General features: G+C 54.4%; 5 protein-coding genes across 5 annotated transcripts; 4 read left to right on the top strand and 1 right to left on the bottom strand.

The window, feature by feature from the left end:
• Positions 1-21: 21 nt before the first annotated feature.
• M406DRAFT_341080 (HCP-like protein) lies at positions 22-2,552 on the top strand (the record flags this gene model as incomplete). The annotated part of the gene is made up of 2 exons (XM_040921621.1): positions 22-104; positions 455-2,552. 2 exons carry the CDS (start codon positions 22-24, stop codon positions 2,550-2,552), a joined length of 2,181 nt encoding a protein of 726 aa, XP_040774574.1.
• A 3,562-nt stretch (positions 2,553-6,114) lies between these two features.
• On the top strand, positions 6,115-7,671 carry M406DRAFT_357136 (uncharacterized protein). Its single transcript, XM_040923600.1, has 2 exons — positions 6,115-6,916; positions 7,103-7,671. The coding sequence occupies exons 1-2, from the start codon at positions 6,365-6,367 to the stop codon at positions 7,406-7,408; spliced, it is 858 nt and encodes a 285-aa protein (XP_040774573.1). The 5' UTR covers positions 6,115-6,364; the 3' UTR covers positions 7,409-7,671.
• Positions 7,672-7,707: 36 nt separating this feature from the next.
• M406DRAFT_293219 (Coatomer, alpha subunit) lies at positions 7,708-12,133 on the bottom strand (the record flags this gene model as incomplete). The annotated part of the gene is made up of 5 exons (XM_040919077.1): positions 7,708-8,307; positions 8,385-11,668; positions 11,850-11,899; positions 11,978-12,027; positions 12,107-12,133. The coding sequence occupies 5 exons, from the start codon at positions 12,131-12,133 to the stop codon at positions 8,065-8,067; spliced, it is 3,654 nt and encodes a 1,217-aa protein (XP_040774572.1). The 3' UTR covers positions 7,708-8,064.
• Positions 12,134-13,288: 1,155 nt separating this feature from the next.
• On the top strand, positions 13,289-17,897 carry M406DRAFT_261229 (family 24 glycosyltransferase; the record flags this gene model as incomplete). Its single annotated transcript, XM_040917424.1, has 3 exons — positions 13,289-13,437; positions 13,520-17,736; positions 17,794-17,897. 3 exons carry the CDS (start codon positions 13,289-13,291, stop codon positions 17,895-17,897), a joined length of 4,470 nt encoding a protein of 1,489 aa, XP_040774571.1.
• A 2,467-nt stretch (positions 17,898-20,364) lies between these two features.
• On the top strand, positions 20,365-21,949 carry M406DRAFT_64535 (uncharacterized protein; the record flags this gene model as incomplete). The annotated part of the gene is made up of 4 exons (XM_040924884.1): positions 20,365-20,477; positions 20,547-20,590; positions 20,740-20,947; positions 21,010-21,949. The coding sequence occupies 4 exons, from the start codon at positions 20,365-20,367 to the stop codon at positions 21,947-21,949; spliced, it is 1,305 nt and encodes a 434-aa protein (XP_040774570.1).

Genomic DNA, 21,949 nt, shown 5'->3' with positions numbered 1-21,949 from the left:
CATCGCATCGTTTCCTACGAGATGCCACAATTTGGAGCAACTTTCGTTCCTGGCGGTCACGACGACTACCAGATGCCGCAGATGTACGCGCCATCGCCCCAGAGGTCAGTGTTAATTTCCCAACAGTCCACTTCTTCTCCGTCTCCAGTACCGGCCATCCCGGCCCCCGTCTCTGTTCCCGTCCCAAGTCGCAAAGCGTGCTGTCCTCTGCTGTGTGCTGTGTGTGCTTGTGCTGTGGCGCCCTCCGTACGCATACACAAACACACACAGACACAGACACATGCTGGCTGGCGGGCTGATCGTGCGGTACTTTTGTTGACTGTGCTGAGCTATGGACTCTGGACCATGGACTGGGCTGGGCATGGGCTAAGCTGGAAAAGCTCTGCCCAACCCCCTAAAACTCATGGCGCTTTGAAGGCTGACGTTGGATTCGGGCCCTTACTACCTACTACAGGGTTATGCCCGAGGTCCCTCAAAACATGCAACAAGGCCTCCAGCGCATGGAACTCGAGGCCCGCGAGGTTCACCCACGACCGAACAACAACGGCTCTGCCCCCAACTACCTCGGCGACGCTGGCCACGTGCGAGGCGAGTCGCTCAGCAACGCCCTCTCCGGCTATACCGACGCAGGCCAGAACTTCCGCCCCTTCGAGGACGGCGACCACAACAAGAGCTACAGGCCCATGGCTGACTACGAGGCCCCCGGCGACTCCCCCTTCCCCAGGGTGAAGGGGGAGAACATCCCGCCCAGCGACAAGGAGAAGGAGGAGATACTATACAATGCGCGCCAGCATGTGCTGCACTCCAACAACGTGAGCATGCAGCTCACCTGGGCCAGGGACTCGCTCAACTACGTCGAGACTGCTGCCGAGGTCCGCACGCGCGAGGCCCGCGACAGCTATGGCGCCCGCCCCCAGACCCCCGTCGTCGAGCACGACCTCAAGGTGGACGCCATGAGCATCGTCGGCTACCTCGTCGACCAGAACCACCCCGAGGCCATCTTCATGAAGGCCAAGTGGGACGAGTTTGGCAAGTTCGGCGAGAGGCAGGACCGCAAGGCCGCCTTCAAGGCCTACCGGCAGGCCGCCGAGGGTGGGTGGGCGCGCGCCGAGTACCGCATGGGTATGCTCTTCGAGAACTCCAACGATATCGACAGCGCCCTCAAGCACTATCACATGGGTCTCTCCCAGGGGGACTCGGCGGCCATGTACCGCCTCGGCATGATGGCCCTGCTGGGCCAACACGGCCAGAGGCAGGACTTCCGGTACGGCATCGACCTGATCAACCGCGCCGCAGACACGGCCGACGAGGACGCCCCCCAGGGTGCCTACGTCTACGGCATGCTCATCGCGCGGGACCTGCCAGACATCATGGTGCCGGACGACCTGCTGCCGTACAAGGTGGACACCGCCAGGCAGTACGTCGAGAAGGCCGCCTACCTCGGCTTCTCCAAGGCGCAGCTCAAGATGGGCCAGGCCTACGAGCTGTGCCAGCTCGGCTGCGACTTCAACCCCTCCTACTCCCTGCACTACTACGGCCTGGCCGCAGCACAAGGGCAGCCCGAGGCCGCGTTGGGCGTCAGCAGGTGGTTCCTGTTTGGCTACGAGAGCAACTTTGCCAAGAACGAGGCGCTGGCCTTCAAGTTCGCAAAGCAGGCTGCAGATGCGAAGCTGGCCACGGGTGAGTTCGCCATGGGCTACTACCATGAGATCGGGATCCACGTGCCCAAGGATCTCAAAGAGGCACGACGCTGGTACGAACAGGCGGCGTCGCATGGTAACCAGGACGCGGTGGGGCGGCTCGACAGCCTGAGCAAGGACAAGAGCCTGTCCAAGAAGGACCACGAGACCACGGCGCTCACGAGGATCAAGTCGCAGCACGGCTCGATGAGGGGGAAACGGCCAGAGAGACTCCAGCGGATGAAGGACCAGCAGCACATGGCGCCTCTGCCCGAGGCTCCCAGGACGCCAAATGATCCCAGCGGAAGAGGAAGCCCTCGGATATCACCCAACCCCTCCCCTCGACATGGACCCGTGAACCCCGACGGTCGGCCGCCAGCGTTCGGCCTGAACGTCAACGTCGACCACGGCAATCTTGCCATGCGACCCAAGTCAGCTGCACCGTACCCAGATGACGAAAACGCCCCGCCGCTCAACATGAACCGGCCCTCGTCGGCCGCACCATACCCCGACGACGGAGGATCCAGACTACCACCACCATCCTCACAGCGCCCCTACTCGGGACTGCCACCTCCAGGGCGTCCAGATCCCAATGGACCTCGTCCAGGAAGTGCTGGCCGCCTGGGGCCAGGGCCAAATCTGGCACCTGGCATCATCCCAGCAGGCATGCCGCTCGGTCCTGGTGGTGCAGGTCGCGGTCGTATGCCGTCCACTTCACCCTACCCGCCTGGCGGGCCGGCCGGACCAGGAGGTCGCAGACAGGGCAGTATGAGCAACCTTACTCCCGGTCCAGGTCCTGGTCCTGGTCGTGGTCCAAAACCCATGGCTGGGCCTGGTGGCAATGGTAAGGACAATTCCCTCTTGCTAGCCTAAACTTTGTGTGGCAAGAGACAGATAGGCTAACCGGAGTGCATTCACATCTAGCAGGACGTGGAGGCCCTGCACCAATACAGCAAGCGCCGTATGGGAACATGGCCGCACCCCAGCAGTCACCACCCCTCATGCCCCCCTCGATGCCTGGTGCCCAGCCGTACGGTGCTCGCCCCAGTTCACGCGGCAGCGGCGCCCCACCACCACGCCACGACTCAATGGGAGGCGGTCCACCAATGCCCCGCTACGACTCTCCACAGGGACCACGGCAGTCTAGCCAGCCTCAACCGCAGATGCGGCCCATGACCGGGAACTCGCAGCAGGGCGTCAGCCTCAGCGATGTACCCATGGCCGGCCGGGCGAGCGCACCTCCGGCTCAGGCTCGGCCGACGCCGCCATCGAGCTCACACGGCACGCCCTCGCAGTCGAGCCCGGCGGCTAGTGTCAAGCCGCCCAGGAAGCCAACGGATCACCCTGACGGCAAGACGATGGGAGGGGGTCCATCTACTTTTGATGAGATGGGTGTCCCGCAAGTCAAGGATGACAAGGATTGTGTGAGTACTGCCTGTCACATCTCCCCCCGTTGTAGCTACATTCTTGTTCCGACGGCTGACGTTTGTTGTTCTACCTATCTAGATTGTCATGTAAACTTGCTTCAAGCTTTTGTGTCTAGATGAGAGAGAGAGGGAGGGAGGGAGGGAGAGAAGGAAAGACAGACCAAAGGGAGACGAGACGTTCTACTACATGAAAGCGAAAGAGATACCATGGGCAAGGCTAGCGTGATTGATTGATTGAATTCATTGAAAGCGCTTTCTTGTCGTCCATGATTCATATAACATGCATACACACATATTTGTTGTGGTTGATGGGTAATTTGTTTTCTTACATGTCTTTTTTAAAAACAAAGATTCTCACTCTGGGCGCTGTTGGAAGAGGTTGAAGCAGAAAAGGAAAAACGTCCCCACATACATATATACATAAAGTACTGAGGTATTAATTACGGGCCAAGTCATGGATGAAAATCATGCCTATGGTGGTTTAACTGGATATGAATATAATAGTCATGTACTTGTGCATGTAGACGGAGCATGCAGATGGACGGACGGAGCGTTTTCGCCTGGTTAGCTTGATTTGAATATGTTACTGGGGATATCATGGCACTTTCGAAAGTGAGGTTGGGGTCTTTATCGTATTTTGTACGTCACATCATAATTATAGGATACCTTTGGAAGTTGGAGGTGTTGGTGTGAAGAAAGGGAGCAGGTGAAGCGTGGTTTGGATGGTGAAGATGGGAGGACTTGACTTGTATATTCCTGATTGGATCCTTTACCAAGCTGGTCCACGTACTTAACTATTGCATATCATGGTTTTCTGGGCTTGTGGTGTCTCCTACCGGCAAATAACAACAGACTTCCTAGTCTTTTTCATATCTTTATATCGGTGATTAGCTATGCTGTGGTTATTTCTGCGTAAGAAATACTGTGTAGGGCTTGTCAAATATGGGCTCTGTGCATACAACGGTTTTACTCCAAGAAAAAAAAAAAGTTGGAAAAAGCTTGGCAAGGTATTATCCTTGAGAATTGATTGTATTTTCAGAATGTCCATGAGGACATTCCCGTTACTCCGCTACAGAAGTTGATATGTGTCTGAACGCGAGACTGGAAAGCACGAACGAAGAACTCCGAAAGACAGCAGCGGATCTTTGACAATCTCATGAGAAAAACCACAACACCACCATCGCCGTTCAAACGGCCCCATGTTCCTTCCATGCGTGACGAATGGGCAGTGTTGACTTGTGGTAATGATGTGGGGCGTAGACGTCCCAATGTGAGGGTGGGAATTTGTGCACGACATCAGAATTCGACACAGCATATATCTCAACAGCTTCTTTTCGCCAAAGGACAAAACAGAAGAGGCCATATTCTGAATCCAGTTGTTTTCTCTTGTTTTTTCTTGTTCTTTTTGTTGCGATTGGGGAATGCAGAAGAAGAAGACTTGTGTTTGTTGTTGTAGGAGAGGCCGAGGACGGAGCATCGCGACCGATCAAGGGTGTTTGCTCCGGCAGAGAGGGGAGGATGAGGAGGCAGGGACTTTTGCTGCCTCTGGTTCTCCTCCAGGCCCCCGCCCCCAAGAACATGCCATCTTTTCTCGCCCGTTGGAGGGGGTTTTTGCTGCTGCTGCTGGTGGGCTGCACGTCTCGAAAACAGCAGCGAGTAAACAGGAGGTAGAGCAGCTCCAAGGGAGGAAGAAGGAAGGGGGGAGGGGCCGGCCACAGGTGCACGAGGCCATGCGTTGTCCTGGCTTGTTTGGCGCGTCGGCTTGACAGGGCGCTCTCGACGGTGGCGAGATAGGAGGGAAGAAAGGATATGGGGCTGCTCGTCTTATGACAGTGATTGCTGGGCTGGCCCGAGTTCACCCATTCTTGGTCGTACGTGGCTCCTCTGTGACGGCGGTATGGCGAGAACCTTGATGGTCGGTCGGCGCTGCTGATGGCGAGGGCAAGAGATGGCCTGGGTCGCCGAGGAACTTGGTAGCGTAGCCGGAGAGTTGGTGGAAGAAAGTATGAAGGATGGAGGAAAGAGAAAACAAGAGAAGATGAAAGGGGGAGGGAGGAGGGATATTTATATGTTGTTGTCCCAAGATGCATAGGAGAGAGTCACAAGCAATCAACACAACTATTCCTCGCCTTAGCAGACTGCCTTTGAGTCTAGGGAAGCCGGGCGGTCAAAGGGCTGGCATGTGCTTGGTCCAAAATACCTAGTCACTTACTTAGTCTTATTCTCGTGAGATGGTTAGATCGGCTTGGTCTGTTAACTTGGAGTGACGATGAGGACAACTTGCCTGTGCAGAAAGCCTCCGTTGATGTTTGTCTTCCGCCACTGGCGACCGGCAGGTAATTAGGATGTAGCCTCTACAAGTTTCAGGCATATGGCATGACCTTGTTGTCATCGACGGAGCCATTAAGAATCCTAGAAACAGCGTAAAGTGCGATGGTGAAGTTCACTAAGTCGATATTTTGGGTCATGAGCTGCACCAGTAGAGTATCTGCGCATCACAACAACTTGGTGTATATTCCTTGGTCTGGAATGAGCGAATGAATAGAAGAGTAGCATGCATTATCTCGACTAGTGCTGGTAACAGTTGAGGCTGGCGATAGTTATATGATTAGGTCAAATAGCCAGAAGTAGAATATCAAGCAGCTAGCTTAGTGAAGATGCCTGAAGCACGCCTATCCTCGTGTCATATAGTACTGGGGTTTGGTTTTTTTTTTTGTAGCAGATAGCTAAATGTTCAGTGTTCAGGCTGGTAGAAGCATGTCACAGTTGTTGAGGTTGTCAAGTGGGTTGCAGGGTAAGAGGGGGTCGGAGGAGCAAGAGGGTCGGTCTGGCTTATCAGGGTCTGGACCTATGAATCTTAGGACAGACCATACTACTCACTGCAACCCCCCCTCCCCCCATCCCAAGCTCATGCTGCCAGCCCGGAGGTCAACGTCAATCGTCAGCTTCCCGCAGCCTGGCGCTGGCTTTCACTTTAAGTATACCCATTTCAGACGACCTAGCATTTACGACGAGACAACCCACACTCCCAAAGAAGACCGTACAGAGCAAAGACCGCTCTACTCTTGTTCACCAACGACCTTGCCACACTTTTGATCTAAGTAAAGCAAGGAACAAAGATTCCAATCAGATTCCCACTACACCATTGCCCACCACCCTCTTCTGGGCTCGCCTCGGCTTTCGATCACCACCATCACTACCACCTTCGCCACAAAACACACCACCTCCACTTCCTTCCCCGACTCCAGACCTCTCAAGATGGCCGACCGCCAGCTGCAACAGATCCTCAGCCAGCTGAAATCCTCGCCCTCCTCCCTCAGCTACGCCGACGCCGCCTCCCTCCTCTCAAAAGCTAAGCTCCTCCTCCTCAAGCTCTCGGCCCTCTCGCCCTCCAGCCCGCCCCAGCCCCAGCCCATCCTCGCCCTCGCCCGCGAGACCTACGAGCAGGGCGCCCTCTACAGCATCCGCGCCCGCGACCCGGACGCCTTCACCCGCTATGTCACCCAGCTCGCCCCCTTCTACGAGCTGCCCGCCGCCGTCCTGCCCCCGGCCCTGCCCGAGCGTAACAAGGTCACCGGCCTCTACCTGCTGCTCCTCCTCACGCAGGGCCGCTACGCCGAGTTTCACAGCGAGCTGGAGAGCCTGTCGACGCGCGAGGGCGGCGGTGGTAGTGTCGATGTGGAGGGCGACCGCTTCCTTGGCTATCCTATCCGCCTGGAGCGGTGGCTGATGGAGGGCAGCTATGATCGTGTCTGGAAGGCCATGAAGAGCCGCGAGGTGCCTAGCGAGGAATATGCCGTCTTCTCAGAGGTTAGTTCTGCCTGCATGCCTGTCGCCCCCCAGCCCGCTCTCTTCACATATATGATTATTATACGAAACATGCCGTGTCCGCGGTTTGATCTGTATCTCTGCTTTCCTCATCGTATGGAAGAAACCTGCCCGCTGACTCCCGCGGGGATACCCTCTTTGGGGGGTTCCCTTTCTCTCTCCATACAGATCCTCACCTCCCAGATCCGCTCCGAGATCGCCTCCTCCAGCGAGCGCGCCTACCCCAGCCTCCCCATCTCCTCAACAAAGTCCCTCCTCTTCCTCGACTCCGAGGGCGCGGTCATCGACTTTGCCAAGTCGCGCGGTTGGATCCTCCGGGACGGCATGATTTACTTCCCCAAGGAGACCGAGACCGCAGACGAGGAGCAGGACGACGCCGCGGCGGGCGGCGCCGGTGCTGGCAAGGAGGGGATGAGCAAGTTGGTTATTGAGAATGCGTTGGGGTATGCGAGGGAGTTGGAGACTATCGTGTAGCCGGAAGTGCGGTCTCAGTTCAGTGTGGGCGGCACGTTGTGCATATCAAACAGTCGAGCCGTGATGAGGAATTCAATGCTAGCGAGAAGGGAAGAAAGGGGGGGGGGGGGGACGGCCAACAGAAGAAAACAATGGCACTTAGACCATGATGACAATGTAATATCATTAGACAACCAAATGACGACGCACATGGCCTGGTCGCGCTGCTTGATGGTGGTCATGTACACCCGATGGCCCATATGCAGGCACCGGCCGAGACGACAGTACGCGAACATAAGACTTGTGATGATATGAGATGTATATATATACGTATGTATTGCATTTCCGCGGAAACCCTCCAGCAAAGAGAGCGTTGTTCTTTTCCGTATCCGCCCGCAATTTTTTTTTTAATCTAAGAGCCAGATGCAAACAGAAACACAATTGTTCAACAAGCCAGCCAATGTCCTTCGCACCTAGGATACGTCTTCGCGTCATAATTACATGTTGGCGCAGGGGGCCCGTGACCGTCGCCTTTTTTCTTTCTTATGGAATCATGATCGAATTTCAAATGGCTACCTTCTACTCCCCCTTCCCCCCTTGCCACCAAGGACCCGACAACTTTTTCCTCATCGCGCCCATTCTTCTGTGCGCGTCCCCATCCTCCTCCGAAATACCGTTCAGAAGAACAGCTTAAGACCGCTGCCGTGCTTGCCGACCTCGCAGACATCGCACACCGTGCATACTGTGCCCTTGTATTTGGTGTGGTACTTGGCGCCGTCGAAGGCGCACTCTTCGTACGCCGTACCGCTGTAGATAGGTGTGTGGCTGGCAGCGCAGATCTCAAACTCGGCAAATTGGTCGAACTCGATCTCCACCGCGTCGTGCGGGTTGCGCTCGCACTGAGCCTTGGTCTTGCGTGCCTGTAGGAGGGTTGTCAGCCAACAAAAAGGAATACAACATATCTCACTTCAACCTGATGGGGCCTTTTATGACTTACATTTTCCAAGATTTTGTTAGCACCACCATTCGCCAAGATGCGATTAGCAAAGCTCAATGCCGAGCTGTAGTTCTTGCTCCTGAACGCTAGGTTCATGGCGTTGAGTAAGGCCAACTGCCGGTGGGGTACCTCGATCTTGGGGATGGTGAAGTATGCCGACAGCTCGAGAGAGCGCTTCAGCTTCTCGGGATCGGCATTGACCTCGTTGGGGGCACCGAGTTTCCTGCGTGCGAGCTCGACGCTCATGGCGACAGAGTACTCGCTAGCAGAGGTGATGAGCTTCTTGGCCTCTGTGACCTCGCCCTCGCTTGCTACCGCGTTGACTAGGATCGCGTGCAGGATGCTCTTGAAGATTGTGAGGCCATCTTCCAGCTTGTTGGCTTTCATCGAGTCGTAACCCCGTTGTAGGTCGTTGCTGGCCAGATGCTCGAGGTCCCGAGGGATGAACGGCAGCACCTGTCTCAGATCCTGCTCCTCAACGGTCCGACGCACATAGTTGATAAGGGGTGGGAGTCCTGCAGATGCAGGCAGGTAGGTCTTGGACGCCTCGTACACTTCCAAGAATCTTGGCTTGAGTGGCGAGAAGTTGACAGCACCAACTTGTCTGCTGAGAAGGTTCATGGCGCTCTCGAACGATCCTCCTGCGACGTGATCAACCGCAAGGGGCGAATTCCGGGCCCACAGATCGGCCTCGCTGCTGCCAGCGCCGCCGGCATCCGCACTCTCGACGTTGACAAAGTCGCCCTCGACTTCTGGCACGATGTCATCGCCCATATCCCATCCTGCAGCGTCCTCGTCCTCATCGTCTTCAGCTAGCACGCCATTCTTGACAGCGACGTCATCCTCGACGTCCTCACCGAAGCCATTGGTGGCCGCCGGTGTGTCGTCGAGAGAGAGACCTTCCATCTCACCCATGAGGGCCTTCTCGAAGAATGACTGCGAGGTGGCCTTCGTAGGCCAATTTGCCTTGTAGGTCGGCACAACGGGTTTTGGAGGGGTCAGAGCATTGCCAATCTTGGGCATCGTGATCTGATCTTCTGTCAGGCCTGTAGCCTCCAGAATGGCTTGGCACTCGTCCTCCAGGCCGTATGATTTGGCGGTCATGTAGGCCAGCGGGTACAGGTCAACCTCCTTGAACATCTGGACCCGATCTTTCTCGCCGAGATAAAGGTCATTCTGAAATTGTGCGGTGAAGTCTCCTCTGTGCTCAGCGATCTTGGCCATCCTCGCAAGCTTGGACTGGTCACCAGTCGTGAGGTAGAGGAAGGACAGCTTGTCGAACTGCTTCAGCTTCTGGTAGGCCATCTCCACAACCTGGTGGTTTCCGTGGGACAGAGCCTCAGTGCCAAGCTTCAACCACAGAACCTGTTTGTCCAACTCCTTGGCCATCTCTACTGCAACGTCCAGGTTACCACACTCGAGGGCGAGCTCGAAACGGGTTGTTGGGTCCTGGACGAATTGCAGTGCGATCTCAGGATAGCCCTTCTTCTGCACATAGGAGATGACAGATTGTCCCACCAGGCTCGAATTCCGGATAATGTCAAGCATTTCGCTGTAGTTCTTCTTGACTAGCGAAAGCTTGAAACGGTACTCGGTGGGATCGATGTGCAGAACCTTAGGCTTCGCCGCCCGATCAAGGCAGTAAACGTTGCGGCCCTTGACACGCGTAAGATACACAGTCGTATCCAATGTGCGAACAATGCCGTTGTCACCATTGAGCAGGGTATACTTGATGTGGTTGAGAGTGGAGTAGAGAAGCACACCAGCGTCATCCCAGGTGGCACTTTTGATCCTGATCGTCTCGTGTAGGGTGCTGACCTGCTCCAGTGCCTTGGTCACAATCGTGACATTGTGCTTGCTCAGGAGGGCCGCATAGAGACCGTCGTTCGACCAGACCACGTACTTCACACCATTAACCGAAAGCTCTGCAATGCTCTTCTTCTGCTGAATGTCATAAAGATGGACGGCGGTCGGTGTGATGATGAGCAGGTTGCCAGTGCCACCGAAGTAGATATCCGTGGTACCAACGGGCGGCTTGAAGGACCGAGTTGTCGAGTTGGAAAGGTCTTTGATGTCGATGGTTTGGGAAGCGGTGTTCAGGACAGCAAACCGATTGCGAGCAACGAAAATGGCAGAATTGCCCTGGCCACGCTTGGACTCTGTTGGTTCTATGGCACCGGAACCATCACGGGGAAGGTTGATCAGCTCGTAAGAGCCCCCATCCGTAGAGGAAGTCACCAAGACAGAGCGTTCGGCGGGGTTGTAGGAAAGAGTCCGAGGAGGGACCCATGCTGGTCCGACCTTCTTAAGGGACAAAAGCGTTGGGCTCTCCGTCCCCTTCTGAAAGTCGTAAGACTTGACATGCTTCTCCTTGGTGATGTAGAACAGAGTATTCTGGTGAACAGCCATCGCGGGCCGCTCGCGCTCCAACTTGAAAACCATCACTCCGTTGTCGTGCCCGGCTGCGAACAAATTAATCTCGGGGTGCGCGGCGATGACCCAGAAACGGTCATTCTCGCGCTTGAAGCTCTGCACGCTGGTCCTCTTGTTCAGATCCCAGACCCGGATGGTCTTATCTTCGCCGGCCGAGAGGATGAGGTCTTGGTGGGGGTGGAACAAACAGCCCGATGCGTTCTGGAAGTGCCCTCGGCACGTGTCGACCTCCCACGCCTTGGTCTCGCTCATGCGCCACAGCTTGACCAGCCTATCGTCGCCAGCCGATACGATCAGGGGCATGGTGGGATGGAACGCGACCCAGTTCACGCCCCTGTCGTGGCCCTCCAGAACAAATTTGACGACAGCATCTGTATTACCGAACATGTCGGCCTGGTTCTGGTTGCCCCTCGCCACTTGCTCCTCGAAAGTCATCGATGTTGGGGCGGAGTGCTTCTTGCGAAGGCCCGAGATATCCCAAACACGAACAGACTGATCTAGCGATGCGGAGACGACCAGGTCCTGAGTAGGGTGGAAGTTGGCGCACATGACATAGTGATTATGACCGGTCATGGTGCAGATCAGCGATCGGTTCTGCCAGTTCCATATCCTGATGGTCTGGTCGTCGGACGAGGAGATGATCCATGGCAATTCGTGGTGGAAAAAGACAGTCCGAACGTAGTCCAGATGCCCATTGAGCGTGAACAGCTCGCGCCTCGTTGTCAGAGACCAGACCTTGATCTTGTAGTCGTCGCCACCGGAGACGAAGAGGGGTTGGGTCTTGTGGAAGTCGACGCCTCGGACGGGGCCGCTATGACCTTCGAGTCGATCGATCAAGGTTCCCATACGGTCTTTGTGTGGAGTCAGCATCGTTAGCTTGTACATTGAACGAATTGAAGATTTTTCAAGAGGTAGAGCGCGTAGGAGGAGTTCGCGACAGCTTTGGCTGGATGCCCCCATCCCCGTCGTGTGTCCCCTGCCCCGGAACCATCACCCGCGCTGGAAGAAGATCTTGGGCTGATTTGTACGTACAGTCCCATAGTTGAATGGTCGAGGAGTGTAGAGAGACAAGAATCCATGGTCTGCGATAGATGGCTTGTCAGTCTGGAGGAAGCGACTCGGCAGGACTCTCGGTGGGGGGTCGGTTTGGTTCAGCTTACCGCTTGGGATGAAAGGCGATTCCCTTGGCGCGCGAGCTCTTGCTCTCGAACTGTGGGCGCAGTGTCAGTGTTTTGCCATTGTTGCTCTCTCAACGGGCCATTGAAGAGTAAGAAAGAAGGCAGACATACTTTTGTGAGCATGCCTGAGGAGGCCATGTTGGGTGGTGGGTGTGTTGAAGCCGGAGCTTCACATCCACTCTAAGGACAGACTGGCAGGACAGTGGAATTGACCCAGGAAGGTCAGAAAGCCATACGACAGCCGCAGATGGGTGATGTCGATGGACTGGGAGAGATTCAGTTTAGAATAAGTTTAAAGAGAGAAGATAGAGCCACCTGGAGGGTTTGATTGATCAGGTTGGCGGCGTGCAGTGCTGCTGCTGTATTGGCAATCCAGGACCTGAGAGAGTGGAAAGCGTGTTCATCTGCGATGTGGGCAAGGTCGCTCGTCACAGCAAGGTGGCCTGTGCTCCTACAGGTGTGCTCTGCTCTACAAGTACTCTAGGCTAAGCTGCTGGGCTAGGGGTATTTGCCTGCCAGGGGGTGGGGTGGTTTTGCCTGCGCAGCCCACACTTTGGAGCTGCCACTAAAGTCAAGTACTGTACTGTGTATGATACAGGCCTACAGACACCATAGCACACTTTCTGGTCATGCTGACATGTACCCTCAGGAATGTTTTCCTAAAAATTACTTACACTACACTTTAGTCTGCAAGCCATTCAATATCTAACTTAATTGCCTGATTTTCACAACTCACTTAACTTAGTAAGGCCTCCCAATTTAGAAGTTACTCATTGCCTGTCTTCCCAATGCAGTTGTGTCATGTACAACCATAGCTGGTCAGGCCCAGAATCCAAAGCAAGGGTGCTGAGGGACAAGGACAGCTACTGTGTTAGCTTCAGGTCCCTTGGGCTGAGGCAGGCTAGCCTGGTTTGGATAGCTTTCAAGGGTATGGCCTAGGTGGCACTTTCAGCAGCAGCGCCTGTTGACGTGTGTAAGACTTCAGACAATAAGGGCCGGGCCTTCTAAACGTATCCGTGCGAACACTTGTCATTTTTTCTTCTTCTTCCCCCCTTACAAAATTTACCAACTCAAGACTGTTGCCAATCGCTTAGCGTAAACTGGAAAGCCTTGTCCGTTCGGCAATGGGAGCATAGAGAAGCTCAGCTGAGCGGTTCTTCCACTCTTCATACGAAGCGTCGAGGCCTGCGCCAGATCGCACCTCCATTCGCCAAGACGTTTTGGAGTCCTCGAGTCCATTTTTTGGCAATCTGCTTGTAGCCCTTGTGGCTCGACGGTAGCTATACATACGATATGATACAGGTGGCTCAACTGCCATGGGGCCTGACGGCTTCCATGCTAGGAGCAATCGTCCTGGGAGGCCAAACAGTATGCGCCGGGCCGTCTGTTGACATTTCTATGAAGGCGGCCTTTCCCTCTGGCCCGTACCTCATAGAGCTGCTGTGAGTTCTCCCCCGCCCTTCCCCCTCTCTCCCACAAGACAAGAAGAGGAGAAGGAGGAGACGGTACTGACCTGGTTTCTAGCGAGACCGCAGCGCAGGAGAACGCTTCTAGCTATTTCCCCCTTCTCGATCGCATAGCCGATGGCTATTTCGCCAAAGCAACGACCGACAGGGAATTATACCAGGAATTTTTGGATCTAGTCAAAAATGATGGCCATATAACAAGCCCTGAGAGCCTCTCGACCTTCAAGCTGGCCCTGTCGACCAGGTCTGCAGCTCCCAGACTCGAAGCCCACTACCAATACTACCAGACCGGCGTTGAACCTTCGTTGACAGGAGACCAAGCTGGTTGCGATATTTGGGTGTTGTGGCAGGGACAACAATACTGCTCGCCATCTCTGGACGAACCCAGGGGCCAGGTGCCGGCGGGACAAGACCGTGATCTACCATTTGACATCGCATTGGGCAGTGGTCCGGGCTGCATCTTGTATGCAGATATCACTGCTCCAGAGTTTGGACAGTTTCACAAGCTTCTGGACCAGAAAGCTCGGAGCCGGGAGTGCGCCTACAAGCTCCGACATCGCAGGTCCTCGCACGAGCCTCTGGAGGCGCTGCTCGTCAGCGGCTATGGCGTCGAGCTCGCTCTAAAACGGACAGACTACATTGTAATCGATGATCGAAAGGCAGAGGAAGATGCCGCTCAGAAGGCTATCGCCTCAGAGATTGTACTGGGAGAGGAGGAGGAGGTGGCAGACCTCAAGCCTCTGTCCACATCAGAGCTGAGGGACCTTGGTTTGAAGACGGGCTCTTTCATTATGCACAGTGACAGCCCTTTCGACACTCTGCTCAAGTTGACACAAGACTTCCCAAAATACTCGACCTCCTTGGCGACGCACAACATCTCTATGGACTTTTTGACGGAGCACAAAGCCAACCGCGCCTCCTTGGTACCAGGTGGCGTCAACGCCCTCTGGATGAACGGCGTTCAGCTCGTGGAACGGCAGATGGACGCGTTTGCCCTTGTGGACTTGGTGAGGCGTGAGCGCAAGATGATTCATGGCGTTATGGATCTCGGCCTCACCGGGGAGGAGGCTATTTCTCTTCTTGCTCACAACTCTGTGAACGAAGCGAAAGTCGACGATGCAGAAGTTCAGCGATTTCTGTGGCATGATGGGCCGGAAGAGGGCAAGGTTATTGTCTGGCTCAACAACATTGAGAAGGACAAACGATACGAAGAGTTCCCAAAGACTCTCATGACTCTCTTGCAAGGTGGAATGCCCGGTCAACTGCCCTCGATCCGACGCGATATTTTCAACCTGGTCATCCCGGTTGACCTTACCCAGAAGAATGACACCACGACAGTGGTCAACCAATTGCAAGACTTTGTCAAGCGCAAGCTACCTGTGAGATTTGGCATCGTTCCTCTGTCTTCAAACGAAGCATCCGAACGTCAAGCCAAGGTCGTCTACCACCTTGTTGAGACGTACGGTCTTGCGGCTATGATGTCGTATCTAGTGTCAGCTCTCGACAATGAGAGACTGGGAGACGCAGACAAAGCGCTGTTCGATGCTGCTATTCTCGATAGAAAGCTGCGCGAAGATGCAGAGGCGCTCCCGTTCGAGGCTATATTTGACTCTGAGCATCATACCGAGCAAATTCGACTTTCCAGGCAGTGGGCAGAACGGCTTCGGGTAGACAGCCCGGAACCAGTGCTCTTCGTTAACGGTGTTCCTGTACCACGACAAGGCAACTGGATGCCGGCAATGGGTCAGCAGGTGGGCATGGATCTACAGCTTTTCCGACAAGCGGTGTTCTACGGCGAGGTTGAAGAGGGCCAGTGGCTGCCGGAGTTCTTCCTGAAAGAAGCCTTTTCGCGTCGCAACACTGTGATCTTTCCTAGCAACCCCAAGGAGCTCACGGTGCTGGATGTCAACAAGATTTTCCTGGAGCATGGCGCTCTATTCGAGAAGGTTCCCGTCATCGAAGCGTATCCCGACTCAACAAAGGAAAATTGGGCAGTCCTGACAGTGATAGCCGATCTGACCACCACGGACGGACTGAAGCTGGCCGGGAATGCCCTCCAATTCCGCATCAACAACCCTGGCATTCGGGCGGACATCGTCCATAATCCTACAGATCCAAGCGGCGCTCACAAGATCAACACTGCCCTGAAAATGAGCCAGTCTGAACTTCGCGATGTGGACAGCGAGGATCTTCTGCGGACTGTTCTAAGCGCGTGGCCCGAGGTACCGGATGATCTGGACTATGATACTGCTCTGCAGCGGTTCCTGGCTACGGCTGGGATCGGATCTGGCCAGAACATGCTCATGCTCAACGGTCGTCTCATTGGACCTATTGATGTAGCAGAGGATTTCGGTCCACAGGACTTCGAACTGTTCTTCGAGCTCGAGCAGGATAGTCGAATTCTCCCTGTCTACGAGGCTATCGAGGAACTTGGCCTAACAAGTAAGGTCTCCGGCCCCCTCGCAGCTGCCAAAGTCACCTCGATTACTGCTTTGTCGACGATGCCCGATCTTCCCGAGGGCATCTTTGAAAAAGGCTCGTCCCTGCGAATCTCAGCTTTCAACGTGTGGAACTCCACTCACACTGCTTTTGAGATCGGTGATAAGTCAACGGCAACCATCCAGTTCGTTGCTGTTATCAATCCGGCCAGCGAGCAAGGACAGAGATGGGTTCCTATCCTGAAAGTTCTCTCCGAGCTCGACGGTGTCTATATGCAAATCTTCCTGAACCCTAAAGATAAGCTAGATGAGCTGCCTGTCAAGAGGTTTTATCGATATGTCTTGGACTCAGCACCGACTTTTGACGACGCCGGCAAAGTCAAATCGCTCAACGCTGAGTTCAAGGGCGTGCCCTCAGAGGCCTTGCTCAACGTGGGCATGGATGTGCCCCCTGCATGGTTGGTGGCGTCCAAGGTCTCCGTCCATGACCTGGACAACCTCAAGCTGAGCTCCATCAAGAGCAATGTTGAGGCCACCTACGAGCTCGAGAATATCCTAATCGAGGGCCATTCCAGGGAGCCAACCGGAGCCCCGCCTCGTGGCGCACAGCTTGTGCTGGCCACGGAGAAGGACCCGCACTTCGCAGATACCATCGTCATGTTCAACATAGGCTATTTCCAGTTCAAGGCCAACCCGGGATTCTATAACATCCAGCTGAAGCAGGGCCGCAGCTCAGACATATACCACATCGAGAGCGTGGGCGCCAAGGGCTACAACGCTGTTCTTGGTGACGAAGGAACTGACGTCGTCTTGATGGACTTTAAGGGCACAACGCTGTACCCACGCATCAATCGCAAACCCGGAATGGAGCAAGAGGATGTTCTCGACGAAAGCGGCTCCGAAGGAGCCCTGGAAAGTGTGTCCAAGAGCCTGAAGGGCTTTTTCGGCGTCAAGACCAAATCAGTCTCTGATGAAGAGCACGCGGAGATCAATATCTTCTCTGTCGCCAGTGGTCATCTCTACGAGCGCATGCTCAACATTATGATGGTCAGTGTGATGAAGAACACCAAACACACTGTCAAATTTTGGTTCATTGAGCAATTCCTGTCGCCCTCGTTCAAGGATTTCATCCCCTACATGGCCGAGGAGTACGGGTTCAAATATGAGATGGTGACGTACAAATGGCCACACTGGCTCCGCCAGCAAAAGGAGAAGCAGCGTGAGATATGGGGCTACAAGATACTGTTCCTAGACGTGCTCTTCCCGCTGTCCCTCGACAAAGTCATCTTCGTCGACGCAGACCAGATCGTCCGCACGGATATGTATGATCTCGTGCAGCATGATCTTGAGGGCAAGCCTTACGGCTTCACACCCATGTGCGATTCACGTACGGAGATGGAAGGCTTCCGCTTCTGGAAGCAAGGCTATTGGGCCAATTACCTCCGGGGGCAGCCGTACCACATCTCTGCCCTCTATGTGGTCGATCTCCGCCGCTTCCGCGAGATTGCGGCCGGTGACCGCCTGCGCCAGAGCTACCACACCTTGTCCGCAGACCCAAACTCGTTGTCCAACCTCGACCAGGACCTGCCCAACCACATGCAGTTCCAGCTGCCCATTCACAGTCTACCACAAGAGTGGCTCTGGTGTGAAACGTGGTGTAGCGACGAGGCGTTCAAGGAGGCACGCACGATTGACCTTTGCAATAACCCGCAAACAAAGGAACCCAAGCTCGACCGCGCGAGACGCCAGGTTCCCGAGTGGACTGCATATGATGACGAGATTGCCGCGCTTGATCGGAGGAGAAAGGCCAAGACTGCTGAGACGAAGGAGGAGGGCGGTGATACACAGAGGGTTCTCCGGGGCGATGGTGAGATGTTGCGCGAGACTGTGGAAGTATCCGAGAGGAACACAAAGAGCCGGGCTTTTGAGGGCGAGGATCCCAAAACTGCGGCTCCTACCGATGTTGAGACCACAGAGAGGCGTAAAGATGAGTTGTAATTTCTAAGGAAAACGACATACAGGTAGACTGGGACTGTATTTATATCATTAGAGCGGGATACATCAGCATTTTTTGTGAGGCCGGTGGCAATGTCAAATGGATTCAGCTTTTGCAACTCAGTCGCACCTTTTGAAGGCATGAGCGCAGATTGTGTGGCTTATTGTAGACAGTTCATATTGTCGTCCCCACTCTTGGGAGACATCATGTCTGCGCTAACTTTCACTGGCCAGTGCCGGACATGGGATTTCCAAAGACTGTTCCATACAATAGGTCATCTCCATGTATGATGGCACCGTAGACGTGCAGAGCCGAGGCCGAGGTACAGAGAATCTGGAAACGGGTGATGGTTAGGATGGTAACAGGTTCTAGGCTCTTACTATGGCCCCATCTCAAGATCACTCGGCCTTCGGCACCTGCAACGGCTGTCCGGCTCAAGCTTGAAATAGTTCTGCCTTCTTCTACGCCCGCACATTTGCTTTGCGTGACGTACAAAGTGATGATAAGTGTGACGAGTCTCCATCATCCAACCCAATTGATCAGGCTTGAAGGGCTTGATGTCGCGTGATTTGTTCAGCGGTCTGATATTATAAGGACCGCCCCTTGTACGAACCAGAGCATGGGATTGAGCCTTCCCTAGGGCATTGTAGGACGTACTGACACGCGTATGTAATCAATTGTCCTTCACCTAGACACCCTTGAACCTCTGAACAGAAGAGATTGTTGTATCCTGGAGTTCGATTTTGCGGTCTCTTTTCCCATGGCTTTGCTGGAGCTGGAAGAAGAAGATATTAAAAAAAGCTATGCCACGACGACGACACACGTGGCTAATGCAGGTAGCCGCCATTTCTCTATCGGTCTGTCTGGTAAAGTCCTCAGGGCTGCATGAAGTACAATCAATCTAGATTCATCAGTACACACGCGATTGATTAAAGTACTCGAGTATGTTGTTACCCTCACCTCTGTAACGGAGAGGGGTATGAGTGTATATACAGAATCAAGCCACTGCAGCGATGACGCGCAAGGCATGTAGCTTTGTTATATCCCATGGATCTATGCGGGAGTACCACACTTGTAGTTGGGGGGGGGGGGGTTTCTGCAACCTGACATCCATGCACGAGCGATGGAGATGCGCAAGCTCGGCAGTGAGGTGGGATCGTACTATATTTTTTTTATTTATTTAAAAAAAAAAGACCTTCGGTGCATAATGGATTTCTACCGGGTAGTTTTAGCTGGGAACTGGAACGCTCTTTGAAAGATATCATTGTACATTGGAGAAGTTCATCCGTAGTATTTGCCGATCGCCAGAATTGTCGGTGAAAAGGCAAGTCAGGAGAATATCCGGGCAGCGAGTGGTTGAAGCAGAGTCCAGTCTACGCTATTCTTCCATGGATAGACACCTGTTGGCTTTGTAAATCTATGTGAACTTTTGTGTTGTGTAATATCTCATTGAATCAATTCATCAATTCATTATTTTTGTGCATCCGTTGGCCGCGCGTTGCCTCAGTCGGCCGAGGAGGAAGACAACCGAGAGGAAAATCGCTGCTCCAAAGGCGGGATCCTACAGTCGACGCATCAAAGGGTCATCCGAGCTCTCCGAGCTCTCCCACTCGGCATACCTGCCAACCCTCAAGGATCAACTTCTCGTTACCATATTTACCCGGAACTTAGAGAAGGATCCTCACGAGAACTCAATGGGACCCTTTAATAAAGTCCATGTCTATTTCGTCTGCAGCGTAACTGGTCAGTCAATCCACAGTGAATGCCGGCTGGCTTACATACAGTTTTATGTATTCGGGGGGTTTTGTGTAGAAAACACCCTTGACAAACACGCAAAACACCCCTGCCAATCGTTCACCGCATTGTAGATCGATTCCCGGTTCGGAGCTATGCTGCATGGAGTGACGAATGAGTGGGCATGCATATATTGTTACAATGCACGGTAAACTTGCATTGAACATGGCTGTATTCTACAAATATTTTTTTTTTTTTTTTTTTTTTTTTTTTTTGCAAATCATATGCTAAGTAAAAGTATCCTAAGAACGTTGCAATTGCTACGGTACACTGGAAGGGCCCTGGAAGTCAATACGACTTTTGATCCCGGTCAAAGTTGGTGGTGACCAGCGGTCTCTTCGACTTGCTATTGACTCGCGGTAAAGGCTTCACATATTTGTTTCTTGTACCTATCTCTCTCTCTCTCTCTCTCTCTCTCTCTCTCTCTCGGCAGTGTTTTCCTTTGGCCCATCGTCGTCTGTCTCGTAAATACGAAAACCATTCTTGCCTACAGGATGACGGCACTGTTGAATGTTAGGAAGCTTTCGCGATGCATGTAAAGGCTTGCCGAGTATAAGTATTGTTCCCCACGGGCACTTTTCCGAGCAAATGTATTCAGCACTTCAGCTCCTCGGTCTTTCAACCACCAAGACTTAGTCATTCTGGTAACTGCACTCGTTGACTCCGGTATCGATCATGGTTCTCTTCTCTGCTGCACTGGCTGCTGCTGCCAGCCTGAGCTTGCTTCCGCAGGCTGCTGTTGCAGCCGTCAACATCTCCTCGCTGCCCGCGCCGGAGGCTGTGTCGACGTACCAGCAAACGGGTGTGGTCGGCGCGCTGCACCGCCCTATCCCCGGCGGAGATGCGGACAGAGCCAGCCTCGTGGTGCTTGTGATGCATGCTCAGACAGACTATTGGGCGTGTGAGTATTTTACTATTATTATTATTATCATCATTCTTCTTCTTCTTCTTCTTCTTCTCCTTCTCCTTCTCCTTCTCCTTCTTCCTCCTACTTTTTACCCCTTCTGCCACAAGAGGGAGGTTATGCTGACTTTCGTTGATGCTCTCCAGTTCCCCCTTGCACAGAGCTGGCGGCACGAGGCTTCACCGTCCTCTGCGCCAACAATGCAGCCTCGAAGCTGAACATGTGGCCCGATGCCGATCTGGAGTTCTTGATGCAGAACGTGGCCGAGATGGTGGGGTGGATCCGTAACCAGACTGAGTTCTCCAAGATCGTCTTATGGGGACACAGCGGTGGCGGTTGCCTCATGTCTGCATAGTGAGTCCAAAAAACATCCCACAGCTTCAAGTGTCTCTCAGCAGACTGACAAGAGCACACAGTCAAAACATTGCCGAGAATGGCATTTCGGCATGCAATGGGACTGAAAAGATCTGGCCCTGTGGTGACGAGGTAGCAGGCCTCCCCCCAGCCGACGGCGTCATCCTGCACGACGCCAACTATGGCCTGTCGACCATGATGTTCCTGAGTCTGAACGCAGCCATCATCAACGAGACGACGCTCGAGACAGACCCCTCCCTGGACATGTACAGCGCGACCAACGGCTTCAACACGTCTGGGCCCAGCAACTTCAGCGAGACCTTCATGGAGGACTGGCAGACGGCCCTTGTGGAGCGCAACAACCGCCTCATCAGCCACGCCGAGGACCGCTGGACCGCCATCATCAACAACGAGTCCGTGTGGGCCGACGAGGAGGGCTTCCTCGTGGCCGACGCAGCCTACGGCGAGGACAACAACAAGATCTTTGCCGAGGACCTCAAGTATCTGTCGCACACGACCAACCCGTGGCCGCTGATCCACAACAACGGCTCCATCACCACGGAGATTGTCTACAGCGTGCGCGTGTCCGAGTCGCCCACATCCGACCTGCGGTCCTACATCAACGGCGCCCTCAAGACCACCGTGGGCCGCTTCCTGCGCATTTTTGCCCTCCGCGTCGAGGACGACTTTGCCTACGAGGAGGACGACCTCAGGGGCATTGTCTGGAACTCGAGCCACCTGGTCCCGCGCAACGAGGTGCGTGGCATCTCGGTGCCCCTCCTGACCATGGGAAACACGGGCCACTGGGAGTATCTGAATGCCGAGAAGGAGGCCCTCGCCCACGGCGGCAATGACACCACCACGGCCTTTGTCGAGGGGGCTTCCCACTTGATCACCCCCTGCACCGAGTGCGAGACGTATCCTGGCGAGTATAACAACACGGTTAAGAACGCATTTGACTTCCAGGCCACCTGGTTGGCCAAGCCGGGTCGCTTCTTCTAG

This window comes from Cryphonectria parasitica (assembly GCF_011745365.1).
Source record: "Cryphonectria parasitica EP155 unplaced genomic scaffold M406scaffold_6, whole genome shotgun sequence".
In the NCBI taxonomy this organism is placed as follows: domain Eukaryota; kingdom Fungi; phylum Ascomycota; class Sordariomycetes; order Diaporthales; family Cryphonectriaceae; genus Cryphonectria; species Cryphonectria parasitica.
This window is presented reverse-complemented; position numbering and strand designations above follow the sequence as displayed.

Excerpts from the sequence above, each read along its gene's own strand:
- M406DRAFT_357136 (XM_040923600.1), top strand. The coding sequence starts at position 6,365 with ATGGCCGACCGCCAGCTGCAACAGATCCTCAGCCAGCTGAAATCCTCG. Across the intron at positions 6,917-7,102 it reads AATATGCCGTCTTCTCAGAG|ATCCTCACCTCCCAGATCCG; the intron begins GTTAGTTCTGCC and ends CTCTCCATACAG.